This window comes from Chrysoperla carnea, chromosome 4 (genome assembly GCF_905475395.1).
Source record: "Chrysoperla carnea chromosome 4, inChrCarn1.1, whole genome shotgun sequence".
Classification (NCBI taxonomy): Eukaryota; Metazoa; Arthropoda; class Insecta; order Neuroptera; family Chrysopidae; genus Chrysoperla; species Chrysoperla carnea.
This window is the reverse complement of record NC_058340.1, coordinates 10,290,567-10,310,918: the sequence shown is the minus strand read 5'-3', so window position 1 is coordinate 10,310,918 and position 20,352 is coordinate 10,290,567. Positions and strand designations below refer to the sequence as shown.

Sequence of the window (20,352 nt, the reverse complement as noted above, 5' to 3'; positions counted from 1 at the left end):
TTAGGCGCTACGATGCCACAGACAGACAGACACACAAACGCACATACATAGCGGTCAAACTTATAACACCCCTTTTTATTTCGATAGGTTTTGTTAATTTTTTTTTTATTAATATGACTATTTTGCTCCAAAAATTCGCCATTTTTTTCCCTTTTTTTCAAAACAAGGTTCAAATCCATTGAAACGTTTGGAAAAAACGAGGTATAAAAGGCAAATATACAAACATGCATACTGTATACGCGCGAATAGCATTACCACACCTTGACAGTCGGGTAAATATAATTTAAAATAAAAATATTTCCTTTTTTCCATATCTTTTAGAGCGTGACTTGTACACTGAGTCAATGGATGCTCACACGATCTACAGTGACTATTTTTTAAAAATTTTTTCCCTTTTTTTTTTGAACTAAAAGTAAAAAGAGGATTCATAGATATCAAAATATTGGGTTCAAAATATAAACGACCTTAACAAATTGACAAATTGAATAGGTATGGTTCCCTCGTCCCAAATTTACCTCTTTTTATCCATTTAGTTCAAGTTTATTATTATATCTTGTGTAATTTAACAATTTAAGTAATAAATAATATATTCAATTATTGGTACTCAATCATATACAGTATTTTCAAACAATTAAACTCTTAAGTTAATTTTTTTTTTGTTAATGTTATTTAAAAAGTTTTAATGCCCTGTGGTTTTATTATAAAATAAAACCATAAGTTGCGATCTTATTTATTTTTCTGCTTTAAACGTTTCAAAACTAAAAATTATATTGATAAAATTTTAAAATTTATTTGACATTTTTTATCATTTTCTTGTTCCTGTTATTAGAAAAAATTCAAATAAATTTCATTGAAAAATATTTTAATTTGAATAAACCAAATATATTTAGTTAACATCTAGATACTAAAATAATAGTATAATAAATATCTAGGTACTAAAAAAATCGTAAATTTTAAAAAAGTAATAAAAGTAAAAACATTTAAAATAATTAAAATTTGATTAAATTCAAAGTTTATGTCGATTTCACATGATAAAAATCTGATATGATTACCACACATCTTTCGTGTATAACTTTAACGCCACAATTAACTATGAGAAAGGTTGTTCGGAAATTCAACTGCCATAAAAATAACAAAAATGTATTAATTGAAATTTTAAAAAATCAGTAAAACAACTGAAAGATTTAATGATTTAAATGATTTCGATAAACTAAGCTTATTTAAAAAAAAAAAAAACTATATTTCTTTGATTTTGATTTGATTAAAAACAAATGATGCAGACAAAATCAAATAGTATTGAAAATTCTTTGATGCTTAGCCGCGTGACTTTTGAGTTAAACAACTACGTCGCTATCCCCGTAGTGTGCTTTTTACCAAGATAATATTAAAAAATTTATTTCAGCCAAAAATTAGTACATGGTAAATATAGGTCATAACTGTATGAATCTTTTTGTTTTTTGATGGTATTTTGACAATATTTTAACCGAATGTAAAAAAAATAGGTATATGGACTGCCGACAAAAGAGGTTTTTATTCTTAAATAAATATTAATAGTATTTTATAATTTGAAAATTTAAATCATTAATATACTAGCTAAACGAGGCCTAGATTCGCTGTGGCTTTGTCTGATATGAATTATAGGGGGAAAATTGTAAAAAATAATTATGCATGACAAAACCTGACACATAAACAAAAAGCTTAGAGTATGATAAATTTAATGAAAAAACCATTTTTTAATAGCAATTAATTGAATAATTAACATTAACATAATTAAATACTAAAAAATAAATCACAAACCTTCTTCTTAAATTTAAAAAAAAATTCTTACTTGATTGAATTAACACTGTAAACGTAAATTGAATGACACGGTAATTCGAGAGTGACAACAATAATAACATCATGCATCCGTAAGAGCAGATAGATTGCGGCTTATATAACAGTCGGGGGGTGAGGTTGATGTAACTAAAGTGACCTGTGTGAGATGAAGTCGTTATCTAACTACATCAAAAAACAACTTTCAATGCAAAACAAAAGAGTTGAATTATTTAACTTTTGTCCAGAAATGTTATATAAATACTTCACTGTGAAACGATTAAAACCTTAAATTTCATATTAAACCAAATATCATTTATCAATTTCATAAAAAATTTCGCTCACACATGTATGATCATATGTTTGATCTCTTTAAAAGCCGTTGTTGTAGGTGGTTCAATGCTATTATTGTTAGTTATAACATGATGACTTACCAAGCGGTACTTACGATGTTTGGTAAGCAGGTATTTTAACCGTGGTAGTTCATTTACAACCTTGAGGCTTTCCTTTTGAACATATTTCATTCAAAAATTAATATTGGAATGTAGTAACTGTAGTAACAACAAAAATAAACAATATTTATTATTATAGATTGTGTTTTTTTTGTGTGTTTGTTTTATAATATGAGAAACCTTGATGAAAAGTCATCTATATCATTTTATTGATTATAAATTTTTATTAACTTGAAAAAAATTGATTACTTTACCAAAATAATTTTTATAACAAAAAAAGATACCTAAAAGATTTTATGCAATTGAATCAGGAAAAATTATCACCAGAAATTCGAAAATGCAAAAAAATTATGTGAAATTTGAGTTTGCAGAACGTGTTTTGGGACAATTTATCTCTACATTGTTTTTTTTTTTTTTTTTGGAAAATTTTTCTCAATTTCTCGGCTTCTATTGATCGGATGGGGTCGAATAAAACACAAATTCTTTGTTATAAATTTCTGCATCGTCCTTGTCTACTATTGAGCCCTGAATATAGCAAAATAACCTTAAAATTTCAAAAAAGCCACAGTAACCTCATATTTTTAGCTTTATATGATAACTTTTCAAAAAATTAAAGAATTGAATAGAAATTTTGGAAAAAGTTGATAATAAAAAAGTGTAATAAATTTACGATCGATACATAATCTCAATTTTGAGAAAAACGAATTTTTCTGAAAAATTTCAACAGCTCGTATAATTCAGGCAAATCATCGGATTTTAGTTTTTGTATTATATTTAGAAAGAGTTGTTGAAAAGAAGATATGGAACAGAGCACAATTAAAACAACTTATGAAGTTCTTTAATATGTAAATATTGTTTATTTATGGCCAATAATTATCATATTAAGAGGTATATTTAAAAAGGTTTATTTTTGAGTTACACTTCATCTATGCACGCGCTCTGTATTTTGTAAGTCAAGGATATTCTAAACAATATTTATATTCATCACGCGAATTACATGATATTAGGTGTACTTTGCCAAATTTATTTGTGTTAAGTAAAATATTCTGTTCAGTCACATGTAAGATGTGTTCAAAATTTTTAGTTTCATTCACGCATATAGTGTATGACTACAGATATATAAAACTCGAAGAGAACATACCCACAAATACCATCTTGAAATGTTTTATATCCTCAAAAGGTCAAACAATTCTCCTTTCTTGCAGACTTATAAAGGCCCATTGAAGTGGGTCGGGTTGCGCCTCACACAAAAATGTATTTAGTTTTTTTGATATTTGACTATTTTTGAAAAAATGTGGGGAAATGCTTCCTTAAAATTTCAGCTTTTACGCTTAATTAATTTGTATTTGTCTCAAGTTTCGGTCATTTTTTTTATCTACTTTGTCATAAATTAATAAATTCGAAAACAAAAGGTATCTTTCGATATATATATATGCAATCCAAGTACAAATGTAAGATGAATATCAGAGTGGAAAATTCGAGAAAATTTATTTTCTTATATACCAAGGTTCTGTACATTTCTTAATTATAAGGAGATTTTTATTTACACCTTACGAGGCAGTTTTATTAAAATTTACTTATTAAAAAGTGTCGCAATTACTTAGATACTTATTTTTAAATCACTTTGGGAGAAATACATTTCTCGGAAAGTCATTGTTTTGATTTGCTCCTCACATACAAAAAAAATGAAATTTCAAATTCTCTCCAATGCCTAGATCAAATGTTTCGTATGTATAATAAACCTACTTATTGTTCTCAAAAAATATCTTTTAACAGGAAAGACTAATTATAATATTGATCAAAGAATGTAAAATATTAAAGTTGCTGTCGTGTGACTAATCAAGCAAAAATTTAATTTTTAGATTGTCTTAAAATATTATATAAACAAATAATTAATTACCATATTCAATTACATTGATTTTATTTCTATATTCCACCTTCGGCTATGCACGCGCACTTTGTAATTTTAAAGTCAAGGACATATCAAAAATCTAAATATATCTAGATTTATCTAGTAACAAATGGTCATCAACCCAATTATTTTATTCAATCGCCATTGCTAAAATTGTTGATAAATAATACCAAAAAATATGTATGTAAGTTATTAAATTAATTTTTAGCAAAATATTTTATTTGTATATTCCACCTTCAGTTATGCACGCGCGCTTTGCAATTTTTGAGTCAAGGGTACATCAAAAATCAAAATATATCTAGAGATATTTGTCATCAACACAATTATTTGATTCAATCGCCATTGCTGAAATTGATAAATAATACCAAAGAATATGCATGTAAGGTATTCAATAAGTTTTTAACAAAAGTTGATTAACTTGATTTAAGGTAGTACGAGCGTCAAGGCAAGTATGTACTTGTGGTTGAAATTATTTGCACCTTTTTTTCAACTTTGATGATACATTTTGATATAACTTCATGAATGTAGACGAAAAATAAGAATAAAAAATTGGGTTTTTTTCTATTTTCAATAATTAATTTAAGTTTTAACTTTAATTGAAATTGTTTTGGAGAAATCTATGAAAGATATCATCCATCTACAGTAAAATAGATCCCATAAGAGCAATATTAAATATGACTAATTTTGAAGTTCCTTCCTTCATATTAAAAAAACCAAACCTTTTACCCAAAATTCTTAGATAAATTTAATTATTAAAATTTTTTGTATATTAAAACAAAAGATACACTTTAAAAATATAATATATTGTTACGTCACACAAAATATGAATAATGATAAGTATATCATGGTAACGACAATGCTACCAAACACGCATGCATATGATACTACACTACATACATACATCCCATATGTACTACCTTTTTTACCCATTTATCTCATTTGCCACGCGAATACACCTAAGAAGATGAGATATCCCGCAGGAATATTTTTCTATACACTGTACACTATGCTATACGAAAGTAATAAAATAACCTCGCAAATGCTCTCTTAGGACTGAAAAAGACTGTGAATAAAACAACCCTAAGGCTTCTTCTCTCCTCAATTCACCTGCTATTTTACCTACTTACTATAACATATCAAAACTACTGGGTGTTCCATAAATGGCGTTGTAATTCTGACAAAAAGCTTAGGTCAAAATCTCACTACTCAATTAGAATGATTAAACCATTTATTTTTAAGTCTTTCAATAAGTTACAGCACAGAGCAGTGAAAGATGTCACAAAAATCGGCTAATAAAGGAAAATGAAAGAAACAACTCGTATTTTGCAAAAAACTACATGGAATGTGTTTCTTCTTTCTCTGATACCATCTTGACATATAACATTTTATCCGATTATCATTAACTGTAATAACCAGTTGCTAATTGAACTATGTATGACCTTAACAACTGATATCCATCGTAATTGGGTTTGGTTAAGACCACTTAAATACTTTAAGTTAGATGGTATAAATGTAATGTCCAATAAGAATCCTAGGCAAAAAATGTTTACATAAATAAACAAGAAAAACAACTTAATAAAACAAGCAAACTATAAAAATAAACAAAAAACCAATTTATTTTGGAAGGTCAATCAATTACAAACTAACTGGTCTTTAAAAAACAAAGAATATATTGAATTTGTGTTTGTTAAATATCAAAAGAAAATAATTATTACGAGTTAAAAAATATAAATAAATACATAAATGTCTAAAAAAATTAAAGAAAAAATTCATTTTAATTTTAAATTAATCAGATAAATAATTTCAAATAATAAAAGTATAGAATTTCATTAAGTATCTTGACCATCCATAATTTTCTTTAAAATACCCCCCAAGATGTGTTCTTGTGATGTGAAGAATTTGAGAGCAATATGAACAACCTTCATTTTTTTAACACGCTTATATTAGCTTCACCTGTTTGTATGTATTTTTGTATGTAACCGTCTTATATCATACCCATGCATAGGATATCATCAGTTATATACATTTATTATACTACCGATAACCATACTATACATATATGCTTAGAACAAGCAACAAGCGTGTTTTTTAGTTTTTTAAACTGCATTATTTCTAATTGGTGATATTATGTGATTATCTCTTTTACATATTTCGAGTGTGTAAATGTTAGTGACTATACTCTATCTAAACTGAAGGGCAGATTTTGATGACATTTTTTGTGTGATTTCCAGTGAATCTGATGATGGCTTAGATTTACCATTCAGTCCACTACAACCGTTTTTGAGTTCTCTACATCAAAAATGATGGGAACGCATATAAATGGCCAAATGCCGAATAGATTGGAGTAAGATTTGAGTTTAGCGGGATGGATTTACGGGGATGGGTTTAGCGGGATGTATAGGAGGCAATTGATAGGAGTAAAATTTTGCTTTAGGTATATGGAATGGGATTGGGCGGGTTGAGTTTAGCAAGGTTGATTTAGCGAGCCTGAGGGAATGGGTTGGCGGGTAGACTTAACTGGCTTAGCAGGCAGTCTAAGCGTAGTATAGTTATTAATGAATTGGGAGTTACACAGGACAACGTCTGTCGGGTCCGCTAGTTTATTATATATTTATGATACTATCTTTGTGTAATTTAAAAAGTATAACAACACAAAGTAAAAACTTGTTGCACATTGCAATTTATGGTAATGAATTTCTTTCTACTCTATTGTTTTCAAAATCGATTGGATTCAACTGACTGGTTTCAATAAGAGTACGATTAATATTGTATTGGCGGTTATTATTTTTCGCTTGAGCCAACGTCCGCGTCGTCAGTCAATTATCATATTTGCCAATTTAGGAATACGATTTTCTAGACATACTGTATTTGAGTAATTTTTCCACCACTTTTACTGAAAAAGCTAAAAAAAATATATATTACATGAGTGTACATGTATGTATGTATGTATGTATGTATATTATTATATCTACTACTTCATTTTTATCCTTATTTACTCTTCCTTAACTCGTGATGTATTATTACATACTATACTTCTTTCTTTTGTTCATTTATTACACTGTTTATCTTTGTCTTGATTCAATACATTTACCATATTATTTGTATCACTTTATCTTTTATTAATTTTTTTTTTCACTTATGATTTTCTTTATGTCTCTTCTAACAACAAAATGACAAAATCTTTTTATTTTTATTAATATATTTATGATAAAAAACATTGTATTTATTGTATAAATGATTCTTTTAAACGCAACAACAATTTAATTTTCTTTTTTGTAAATGTATACTTAATTTTATTATTATTTTATTAATGCTATTTATTAATTGATTATATTTATACTAGAGTGATACCCACTCGCTTCGCTGCGTTTAAAAGTAAAGATTGAAAAAGATAGCTCTCGCTTATCCCTTTTCTATAACACTCGAAATAATGGTAAGGATTGTTTTACAGAGGTAAAATATATGTATGGTTTTCTATTTTTTTAAATGTATAGCAGTAATTATTCATTGAGTATATCAGAAAAGATGGCCGTGGATTATTTTATATTGACTATTTTTACAGAAATCTATATTATGGTAATGTCAAATGACTACTTTTACAGAAATCTGTAATTTATGGTAATGTCAAATTAAATTAATTTTTAATTTTTTGTTATTAATATATTTTTATAAATTATATCTCATGTATTATTCTGAAGTATGAGCTATATTGCTGTACAGTTTCATTAAAAACCATTCGCTAGTTTTGACGTGGAAGCGTAACAAACAAACAAACATGCTTACTTTCACATTTATAATATATAGAGATACTTAGTAGTAATTCAATTGAATTTATTAAATCAAGTGGTGCCTTTATGTTTGAATCTATGATTGACTCTTCTACAGGTTATGATAACGTCTTTTTACATTTATGGATTTTAATAAAATAAAGGCGCCACTTGATTTATTAAGTGTATGAATTTTTCGATTCAGCCAATAAAAACATTAAATAAAACATATTTCTTAATAACAGTAATCTTATTATTTATTATTATATATACAAAGTTCTGCACCGATTGAGATCAAGTTTTTACACGATATACAAACCGATTAGAGGATTTTTATCTATTATTTACCCTCGGCACAAGTGAGATATGGGGAGTGGAAGCGGATATTAACCATCAAATATCTCAAAAAAACAAATTTCAATTTTAATTGAAATGAATTGAATGATAAACTAATAATTATATAATATTCGACAAATGAACCTGTGAATGAACGATAGTCAAAATATTATCTTTTCGTATTCATTAAAAATTTTTAAATTAATGATCTTGTCAATAATAATTACGGAAACATCTTGTTTAGTTTTTTGTTTGTTTATTTTTTGTCATTTAATAAATTAAAGTAATGTGATATTTTTCTTTTTTTTTAGGTGTCAGACAAGAACAGGATATTTACGTGAGATTAATTGATTCAGTCACGAAACAGGTACGTTATTTTTGTAGTTGATGCACAAAGCAATCAATGTTTTTTGTTTTTAGTCTTACAAAAAGTTTAAAAAATTTAAAAAAAACGATGATATGCACTAGTCGCATTAAAGAACTCTGCAATATTTTTAATCTTACATCTTATTGTACTTATATTGAACAATTAGTGCAAAGCCAAAGTGGGCATCACTGACTAGAGAAAATAATTATCCTCTTATTCATTAAAAGATTATTTATTAAATGAGGTTTGTAGTAATTTTTTACAAATTTTGTGTATTAAATTATTATCTCGCGATAAAAAAATATTTTAATATTTTCAGTTTCCACTCAAAAGTTTTTTTTTGTTTTCTGTTTAAAACCTCTATGATTTTTATCACTTATGTAGTAATATTGCCTTTAATCAATAGTAAATGGAAGCTTTTTTTTACCACTAAATTTATTACCACTGACGCAAGCTCAATTTTGCATTTAACGGTCAAGTTTACAAAAATTCAGATTTAGAAAAGAGATTTAGAAAATTTCATCATCTGCAATATATCGGTTAAATGGCTCATATCCATATCGATGTGTTTTGCTGCCAAAAACGGCTGGAATAGTATACTCTTAAAATAATCAAAATTTTTATTCATACTGAACTTACTTGATATGAACTTGTCTGATCGTACTCACGTTTGTATCTTAGGAAGCTTGTTAGAGCCGTGACTTTGGCAACTTATTTATATCATTTTATAACAAGTACTCTCCAGGACGTTTTATAGGTTTAATAGGTTCTAAATAAAGTTTGCCTATTGTCTTTCTTTTCAATGTAAGTGTGGTAAAACAGTTTTAATTAATTAACTTATCAGTGCGGTTAATGAATATGACCAAAAAAATTTAAGAATCAAAACATAAAATGTCATTGAAATTGAAGACAAGGTCATGTAATTGTCAAGTATTATATCTTTTAATATAATTTGTTTCCGTTATGAAGGATAAATAATTTTATGGCGTATATTTGATATTTTCTTTATCTTTCAATCGAGTTAAAGCCGGATATTATCATTGATGCTAAGAAAAAAATTGTTTTTTTCCTAGTGACACTTCAGAAAACTGACCGTTAGATCGATAAATCTAATTAGGTAATGACATGAAACTCAACCGGTAATAGATTTTCTCTAAAAACCAATCATAAAATAAATAATTACCATTAGACAAGATATATTAACATAATTAGAACAGATATATTAACATTCAACAGTTTTACAATTGGAAATGGTGAAGGAGGCTATAAGGTGAAAAAGGGGTGGGAATTTGTATAATTGCGTTTTCTGAAGTTGCGGTCAAAATAAAATGTGTTCAGTAGAAAAGCTCTAGATCATACAAAAATCTAAAACTTTTATGTCAGCCATTTTTAACATACAAAATTTCCGAGGATAGTGAAAAACCGTCCTTTTTATTTTTTATTCTTATTTCTCCAAAGAGAGTCCAATTTAATAGATAATTCTGGAAAAAATATCTGTTTGTTTCTTAAATAACCACAATTTTTGACTAAAACTATCAAGTAGTTTTTGAGATATTAAAGTTTTTCGTTAAAAATCCAGTTTTATTCAAATGAAAAATGTACTTCAGAAAATCATCGTACCGGATTCATTCACGGCTCAAAAATGTTAATACAACTGAACTAACATAGCTTTAGTCTATCTTCCTCATAGGAATCCATATAATTAGACCAACTTTCATAATAAAAACTAAAAATCATATTTAATTTTTGCTTCAAGGATCGTGTTCTATCTATTCCATTCCCTCGGAGTTGGAAAAGTTTTTCTAGAAATAAAAAAATTTGTAGCCATAAAAACAGATTGCATGAATCAGTCTGATTAATGTTTTTTAATTATATCGTTATGTTTTTGCTCATATTTAATTTCATAAAGTTTCACTAAAATTTCTGGTTATAATTTTCAGAATTTAATTTCAATTGGAATAAAGTAAAATTTAAATAAATGTATAATACATGTCATTATATAGAATATTTTATAGAATTCGTTCAACTAGATTTCGCAAGACGAGAGAGGGTAAAAAATAATATGAAATAAACACAGTTGTTATATGCTATTCTAAAATAATTCACTCATTCTACTCATCCCATACAAATTTTATTCGGTTTCAAGACATATACACATACATGTTATACAATCACACCGAACAACTTCGTATACTACGTGATAAAACCGAGTGGTCTGCTCAAATATCGAAACTCATAAATTTTTACTTAAACTTTTAATGTTGGATCAGTTATAAAGAGAGGTAAATAGAAAGTCTAGAAACCGCTAGGTTTGGTGGCTAAGAATCACTGGAAGTTATTGAAAGAATTTGCAGAAATTAAAAACACAGCAAACAGTAGATAGGTGGGCGGGCTAATTCGTTAGTGTCGATACTCTCTTAGATGCCTGAGGCCAAGTATGTTGCGCTCTTTGAACTATCACCCTTGTCGTTTATTATTTCAGCTTCTAAATTATTTAGAAAGGCTTAGTATATTTCTTTCAAGCACATAGCATGCACTACTTTCAAGTATAAAGCAGGCACCATTTAGGAGTACTTAACTGTTATTTTGGAACTATTTAAATTACATTTTTATGTGACAAAGGTTTGGTTCACAAACTGAACCAAAAACTTTAATAGACAAGCCTCTTAAACTTTAAACCATAAGTTTTTAGCTATAACCTCACGAAATCGTAGATATAGGACGACATGTCACCTGGAGCATCCAAATCGGGTGAATGTTCTTAAACTATTCGTTGCGGAATTACAGCCCTTAAAATAGACCAAATCCTATTTCTATATGAATTAAATGATATTGTATGGTTTACTAAAATTTAAAAAATTCAAAAGAATCTTATCAATTCCTTTATCAAATTTCAAAGGAATCGGTCGAGAATAAGAAGATTCCTATCAAATTTTCAAGGAATCAGCCGAGTAGAACTTGAAATATCATGAAAACCATCTAGAAAAATACTGTTTCAAGAAAAATGTGTTTTAAGTTTGAGAGACAATTCCGGCAGAGTAACTCGGATAATGATATTTTATAATCACCTTTGATTAATCGGCGATCCCAGATCGATACATTGGACCTTCTTCTACTTCATATGCAATGTTTTGCAAAGTTTTTTCTACCAACCGAACTGCTACTTTGATTAAAAATTATTCGAATTTTGAAAAATCCGTTCAAAGACATTTTCTGAAGGGTCTAATCTTTGAAAATATGCACACACAAAAATCAATTTTTAAAATCTCCCGTTTTTGGCAAAAAGTGGACGGTTTATTTCATGTTCCTTAATTTGTTATATCTTTGACTGTACTAGTAATAAAATCTGATTTATTTGCTGCCAGAAATATTCCAACTTCGCCCTACATCTACGTAATTTCGGAACGGGAAATTATCTAGATTTGTATATATTTAGCTGATTAACACAATAAACAACAGTCGGTCCGATGGATTAGTTTGGATACAATATTTCATATTGATTTTAACCATATTGTATATTCGCACAATGCATGATACACCCCACTGCTTTATAGAAAAAGCTTTTTCGTTTTTGAGTATATAGTTACACACAATCTATTCTACTTGTTCTTGTTCTTGTTCTTGTACTTGCACAATATATATACAACAAGATATGATTCAATATAAAATTAAATTTTATTTTCTCATACTACCTACCTACTACTACTAGGTACTTATTGTACTGTATTTTGGACTACATTCTATACAAGTACTTGTATCTTATGTTCTTGCATCCATCGTTCTCAGTTTTGCAAGATGATTGACTAGAATTTAATTTTAAAATTTAAACATGTTTTAAATTTACCTCGTTTTCACTACATTAACTTATACCATCTTTATATTGTTATGTCGATTATTTATTTTTTTCAAGAAATGTTTATAATTTTACTCAATTTTCACTTAAGTAATTAGTTTTTTATTTGTAGCAGATCATACGAACTGTTGTACTCAAATTCAAGACAAAATTACTCACTGCAAAGTGAGAATGGAATTTTTCCTGAACACTTGTTTTTTCTTTAAGGATGAACGAGCATCAAAGCAATTTAAAATTTATTTCAATAAATTAATGACTTAAAAACTTGATATATTTAACATTTATGGTAAAACGGTAGATGGGTGCTAAAAAAATCGGTGGAAATTAAAAAAAAAAACTATTTTAATTTAAGTTAAAACCTTAATAAATTATTGAAAAAAAAAATACACGTTGCGCCCGACTAATTGAGGATGTATGAGAACGGTAATGGGAAACACAAATTTAAAAAAATAATATAACAAGTTTAATTTTGATCGTGAATTAAATAAAATTAAATTAAATTAAATTATATTAAAATAAATAAAATTTTTCGATATCTAAAGTAATTTTCAAAATATTGAAAATTAAACATAATGTTTGACTATTTCTTCTTAACTAGCTTTCGAAATTTCGAAAAACCAAGCAAATATCGCAAAATCAAAAACGATAAAAATTTCTAGATTGATTGAGTAAATCTCACTATAGTTTTTAATTTAAATTTGGGACCATCCTATTACAGTTTGAGAAGTTACTACAAAAATAATGTGAAATTTTACTACAAAATTAATAGGCACAATTAGTAATTTTACTGAACTTGGAAACAGGTGTTAATTCAGTCTTTTGATTTCATTATGTCCAAAATTGTCTTGTCGAAATATTTGGGCAACTAGGAGTATTTCGTTTTTGTTTCTCCAATGAAATATTTGTGTAACGAGCACATACATAAATTCCAGTAAAGATAATGTTCTCTAACAATTGATCCATTTTACAAAAGATTAAAATAGAATATCGGAAATGGTAAACGATATCAAATTTAAACAAGGCCCTTAAAACATTTGCAATAAAATTTACTCATTATGACCCGTTTATTTGCATTTTATTAACACGTGTGTTGACATTTTATTAACCAATAAAAATATAATCTAATTATTTTGTTTATAAATAAATTTACAATAATTTAATATCGTATCATTTAATTATTTGCTAAAATATTAATTAATTTTATGATATAGTGGAAAAATATTCAAATTAGCAAAAATAAATAAAAAATTTACATAATTTAACATTTTATTGAAATTTTAAACAATTTATTGAAATTAATCCCCGCATAGCTTAAGGCTGTTGTCTCCGTAAAATATTGTTAAATATTCTGTACTACTTATATTATTATATGTACAGCAATAATATGTATGTATACCTACACATCCTTGGCACGTGCTTAGCACACATACTATATATACTGTACTGTACTGTATGTATTCTGTATGATAAATAATAATAATAAACATTTGTCATTCTGTATAAAATAAACATCTCTCTTCTACTACTTATACTCTAAATATAATTGTTTCTGTTATACAAGCGGTCAATAATTTTGGTATTTTTATTTTAAACTCAAAACAAGAATGTTCAGTTAGTTTTTTGAAAATATATCAAATCTAATTTTGTTTCTAAAATTAAAAAATTTGTTAAAAACACAAACTTTCCCATGCTCACTATGTTAATTATCCGAACTTTAATTGATTTTATCTCGAGTTAGAGACAGTCAATTGATTTCAAATTTTAATGGTAAATGTATAATAATATTCTTAATAAGTGAACACCTAATTCGAATTTTCTATTGATATGCCCATAGCGAGACAACAACCTTACGTGTAGCGTATAAGTTAATTGGCCTACTCATAAATACAACAAAAATATACTTAAGTTATTAGTCTTTTGTAACATGTTTATGATGCGGTATACACTAACATAATGCCACTACAGTTTATTTATATAATTGTTATAATCATAATTTTTATTTTTCTAAATTATTTTATTTAAATATTCATAAGTTTGGTAATTTAAGAATGCTGTAGATAATAATCTCCATTACAACTTCACTACAATTTAAAATAATAATTATTACTATACCTACTACTCAACTAGAAATGTTTATGAAATGGTGATTTCGTAACTGAAGTGTCGACCGTATAGGCCTGAAAATCTAGTTATAATTTTTGAATTGCTTTAGAAATAGTGTTATTTATTGTCTTTTTTGTCTGTCAAAATTAAGGTTGAGGCAGAGAGCTGATGTATATTAAGGATGTACGAACGCTAGGGTAATTTTGGATAAAGGGCTTGATTTTTTTTATATGAAGTTGGGTTAAGTTTAATTCTTAAAATTTTAGGAGGATGGCCCGATTATTTAAACATGAATAAAAAACTATTTAAAAAGTAAAAACCTTAATAAATTATTGAAAACAAAATAAACCCGTTGTGCCTGACTAATTAAGGATATATGAGCACGGTAGTGGGGACACAAATTAAAAAAATGTATATTTTCAATTTTTATGATGGATTATGTTATAACTAGACAGTATAAGAGAAAAATTACGAAAAACCTTTTCGATATCTAAAGTAATTTTCAAAATATGAAAATTTTGTTTAATTATTTAGCTTTCGATATTTTGAAAATCAAGACAGACATGGAAAAATTTTATTCTTACGTCTACATTCATGAAGTTCAAAAACAAAATTCATCATCAAAGTTTAAAATAAGGTACAAATAATTTCAACCACAGGTCTAAACTTGTCTTGGTGCTCGTTTTACGTTAAATGAAAAAAAAAATTGTGATAGAAGTGTTTTAAAATTGCTTATTTTTATTCCCATCTACACTTATCACACTTATTTTATCCACAAAAAAATATGGACAATAAGAACTGTTAAAAATTTAACTAGAAATAAATATAAATGATGATAATGCCTGACTGACATGTGCCAAATTATAATTTTGGAATCATATTTTCTGATTAACTTCATAAAATTGACAGAATATTACATCAAATAATAAGGGGAAAAAGAATTGATACGTAAATAAAGTTTCTGAGAAACATGAACAGATTTTCATATACATTATATGCATTTATTTTTCTTAAATGAATGTGTATACGTATGTTTACTGATGGAGTAATCAGCTTATGATAACATTGTAATGAGTAATGAGTATTTCCTATAACGTGGCACACTTACATTGTAGGCAATCAAGACCACCATTCGCTTGTACACGTGGCAATCACGTGTTATTTGATCACTTCTACCGCCGTTAAAACGCCCCCAATCATTGAGTATTTCCCATTCATATTATAATATACATGTTTCAGCAACTACATATATTTTGATATTGTACCATATTATATTGTGCATGTAATATTTATGTTTTTGGGGATACGTACCAAAAGTATTCATTAATTTAAGGTGGCACGATCTCTAAGGCAAGTTTAAGGTTATGGATGAAATTATTTGTATCTTTAATGATGAATTTTGTTATAACTACATGAATGTAGATGAAAAATTTGAATAGGATTTTTCGATATTTTCTTTTGTTTTTGAAATATCGAAAGCTGAATAATTTAAAAAAAAATTCCATATTTTGATTACTCCAGATATCGAAACATTTTATTGCTACTTTTCGATTTAGATTATCAAGGTATATCATAATTCACCATAAAAATTGAAAATATATATATTCTTTAATTTGTGTCACCAGTACCGTGCTCATATATCCTTAATTAGTCTGAAACAACGTATTTTTTTTTTCAAAAATTAATTCAGGTTTTAACTTTAATTTAAATAGCTATTCTCAATTTTCACCGACTAGTTTTAGATAAATCTATCTAAACATATTATTCATCTACCGTTTCCCGACAATACCAGTGTTAAATAAGCCTACTTTAGAAGCCAATAATTTATGTCAATAATCGGGTAACTCCCTAAAATTTTCAGAATTGATTTAGACTAAGTTCAACTTCAGATTAAAATAAAAACAAATATTTTATGTTTTTGTAAACATGCAAGTGTTCTAGAATTTTACAAGTTTTAAAAACAAATTTACTGAACATACTTAAATTTTTACGCTTCCCAGAGGTTGCACTTTCTCAACATATCACATTTACAAAAAAGGATAAGATCACCTTCCAATGACAGATAAAATTTTTAAAAAAAGCAAAGAAACACAATTTTCTATCGAGAGTTGAAAACACTAAAGCGCATATCCGAAAATAGGGCCGACCCACTGTTGTTTCTTAAAAGTTTAATTATAAATTGTGAAATGAAATTTGATCGTACATTTTTTAATGATGTACAGAACCATTTATACATTCGACTCGATTCAATCTTATTTAATTTCTTTGTATATGATTTATTTTTGATAAACACACAGTTCTGGTTTTTTATTTTAATGAATACGATAAATGCCTGTATTTTTTGATATGTTACTTTTTGTCTACTCTCTTTTTATAACTATTTTTGTGGGTGTTTTAATACTACACTTCATTTAAACTTCATTTATTGATTTCATTTATTATTTTTTGAATAGGTCTGTTTAATTTAAAAGCAATTTGTTTAATATTAACTGTAGAACTGTAGATATGAATTAAAATTTATAATATTAATAATTTTTTTAAATGTTAATGATACCAAAGTCTTCAAATTGGCTACTTTGCGACTGTTCGTCATGAGAATGTTCATTATGAAAATGTATGTAGAGACTTTTTAAAATGATTTTGTACTTACTAGTTCACATTTCAGCTTTATATCGCCTTTTAGTTGCTTTATATCGCCTCAATTTGTATATCCAGAAAATTTTATATTATTTAAGTCCACAAGTGGTTGAAAACTTAATTAAGAGTGACGTAGTAATATCAAGCAAATTATTTAAACTAATTTTCAATTTTCACAAAAATTGTTTTTATGTATATAGAATAGTATTAATAGTCGTAAAATTTGTTCATGAGCAATTTGTTCACCAAGCACCAATGTTAAGCTCTATCAGTAAAGATATTACAAAACAGTTTTTTTTTTACAATTACAAAAGTACCCAAACGCTTTTAAAAATTTTACAAAACATTATTTGCACTAAATTTATTTCAAAAACTTGGTTATGAATTAGACAATAAAATTTAATATAACAGACACGTAAATAAAGCATACAAAATGGTTTATTTATGTCAAATTTTCATTGAACTCAATTTTGTATAACCAAAAAAAAAAAAAGGAAAAATCATATGAACGCCACACAATCTCTGTATTTAGTTTTATTAATAGTCCAATTATTCGAGAAACATTTCATGTTTTTAAATTAATTGGAAACGAAAAACCATAAGAAAAAATTCCGATTCTCAGTATAATTTCGTCTTAATGTTTTTTGTTTTGATTTTAAGGTTTTAAATTTTATTTTAACACTGCTAAGCGAATTGCCTCCGAAGGAAATGGAAGCTATTGCTTTTGTACTGATGATGGAATTTTAAAAATTTTCTTCAAATATTCATGGATCCTACCTTATAGATGTTTAAAATGATCATCGTTTATGTGTCTGTTCTCTGTTTAGCGGCCGCAATTTAAGTCCGATTTGAATAAAATTTGGTATCAGGATGAGTTTTGAAATTTGCAAGGACAAGTTCGTTTTTGAGAAAAATCGACAGATAAACAAAAGCTGGAGGAGCGCAAAAAGTACAAAATTTCGAATTTTTTCAAAATTTAAATATTTTTGCATTTTTTGATCAATTTTAAGCAAACAAATACTCTTTTTTTTAATTTTTTCTCTAGATGCTTAGTTTTCGAAATAAAAATTCTTGAAAAATTCAAAATGCAATATTCGATTTTTAATTTTCAAGAATTCTCATAAATGTGTTATTTTTCATTCTCTTAAGAGGGAATTCGCTTAGCTAACGCAGTTCCTGCCCTACGAATTTTCGTTTGTAATACACAAAGTGTTAAAAATTTAAAAACTCTTCAAAACTTTTCATGAATGTTTATTTGTACGAAATTTGATGAAAACTAAAAACCTCAAAATAGTTTTGCATATTAGAAACCTCTCAAATGTGCTCTAGTTTGTATATAGACGTAAAATTTTTGAACTAAACATACCTATGGTAAACAATGGCTGAATTTATAGACTAGATAAACATTATTTATAAAGTTGATAGTGCAAAATCAAATCCATCACTTCGTTTATAGCCTTATAGCATAAGAACTTTATTGATTGCATATATGCTGTCTACTTGGTCTAGGTATACTTGGTCTCGGCACCTTTATCATTTTAAGAAATTGCAAGAAAATTCATTTTGCGAAAATTTTAGAAACTCTAAATTATTTTAACTTTAATCCGTTTAAAAAGTCAAACGAATTTTTGTCGTATTTCTAATCATGAAATAAAATAATATTTACATCACGGGCTTTTCATCCATTTTTACAAAGAGTTATCATTTTTTATTAAATAATACAAAGCAGCTTTGCTGTAATGTTCATATATTTTTAACTGAAGGAACTTATGATCTTGTTTCCAATGCTGCCAACTTTCAATTTCCATGAAAAGGTTGAAATAAAGCTAGTACAAGCATTTGAGTATTTATTGTAGGCACATCCAAGAAAAATAGTAACGCATAACATAGTCAAACCAAACATTGACGAATTTGACAATCAATCTCTATTATGTTATAGATATATTTATGGATTCGCTAGAATTATTTAGAATTCATCGCGTATGGTTCATGATCATCGTCATCGACATCGACAATTTGAACAGATAATTTAAAATGCCACTCATAAAAAACCATGTTGTATTCATTCATGACAACAATGCGATAGAATTATTATAATGCTTGAATATTCACATTTTCACTAATAGTACAGTTAAAAATGTTACAAATAAAGGAAAATGAAAGAAACCGCTTGCATTTTGCTAAAACCTCTTGGAATGTTTTTCTTAGATATCAAATATCATTATTAAGGCATGAGATAGTGGTGCAAATGTTTGTATTTGTTAATAAACAATAAATTGTTAATTCAATGAAACGGTGAATGTTAAAGTTGACTTACGAAATTAATAAATAGACAACTTGAATTACGTATACGTTATACATGAATAATTGTTTTCGATTATTAGACAAACACTTAACATTTACGTCATAAAAGTTGCCTAATTACTAACTTTTTAAGTGAACTTTCACATTGATCGTTTCATTTAATAAAACAAGTGAAAACAAACAATTGACTGAGTTATTTGTTGAAATACCATGTATAGACAGCGTTGATGACGCAATCGTTTGTTTTTTGACGTCACGTTAATAAAAAAAGATATTCACTTTTAAATAGCTACACACACACACTGATATTCCCATATTAATGCATGCTATAAAATGTGCACCTAATAACCGCCCTCGTGGGTAAACAGTGATGTTTACAAAAAAAATTTTCAAACAAAAGTTGTTTATTTTTTTATAAAGAACATTTTTTACATTTAAACTTTTGCTCTATCTCTAACGGTTTACAAGATGGGTCCTACGGACCCAAGACCCAATTGACCCATATTGCTCATTTACGAACTTGACCTCAGTTTTTAGGTCCTGAGTACGCTATACAAATTTCATCTTGATATCTCTTTTCGTTTTTGAGTTATCGTGTCCACAGACGGACGGACGGACGGGCGGACATCCGGAAATGGACTAATTAGGTGATTCTATGAACACCTATACCAAAATTTTTTTCGTAGCATGAATATTTTTAGGCGTTACAAACTTTGGACTAAACTTAATATACTATGTATATTTCCTACATGGTATAAAAATTATTGTTTATTAACAGGTAGAAACATTTACACCACTACCTCATGCCT

General features: G+C 27.2%; 1 protein-coding gene across 1 annotated transcript in view; it reads left to right on the top strand.

The window, feature by feature from the left end:
- The window catches only part of LOC123298541 (transcription factor collier-like), a 100,961-nt gene that overhangs the window by 41,278 nt on the left and 39,331 nt on the right, over positions 1-20,352 (top strand). Inside the window, exon 4 of the mRNA XM_044880572.1 lies at positions 8,591-8,646. Within this exon, the coding sequence (XP_044736507.1) occupies positions 8,591-8,646 (56 nt within the window). The remainder of the gene's footprint in view (positions 1-8,590; positions 8,647-20,352) is intronic.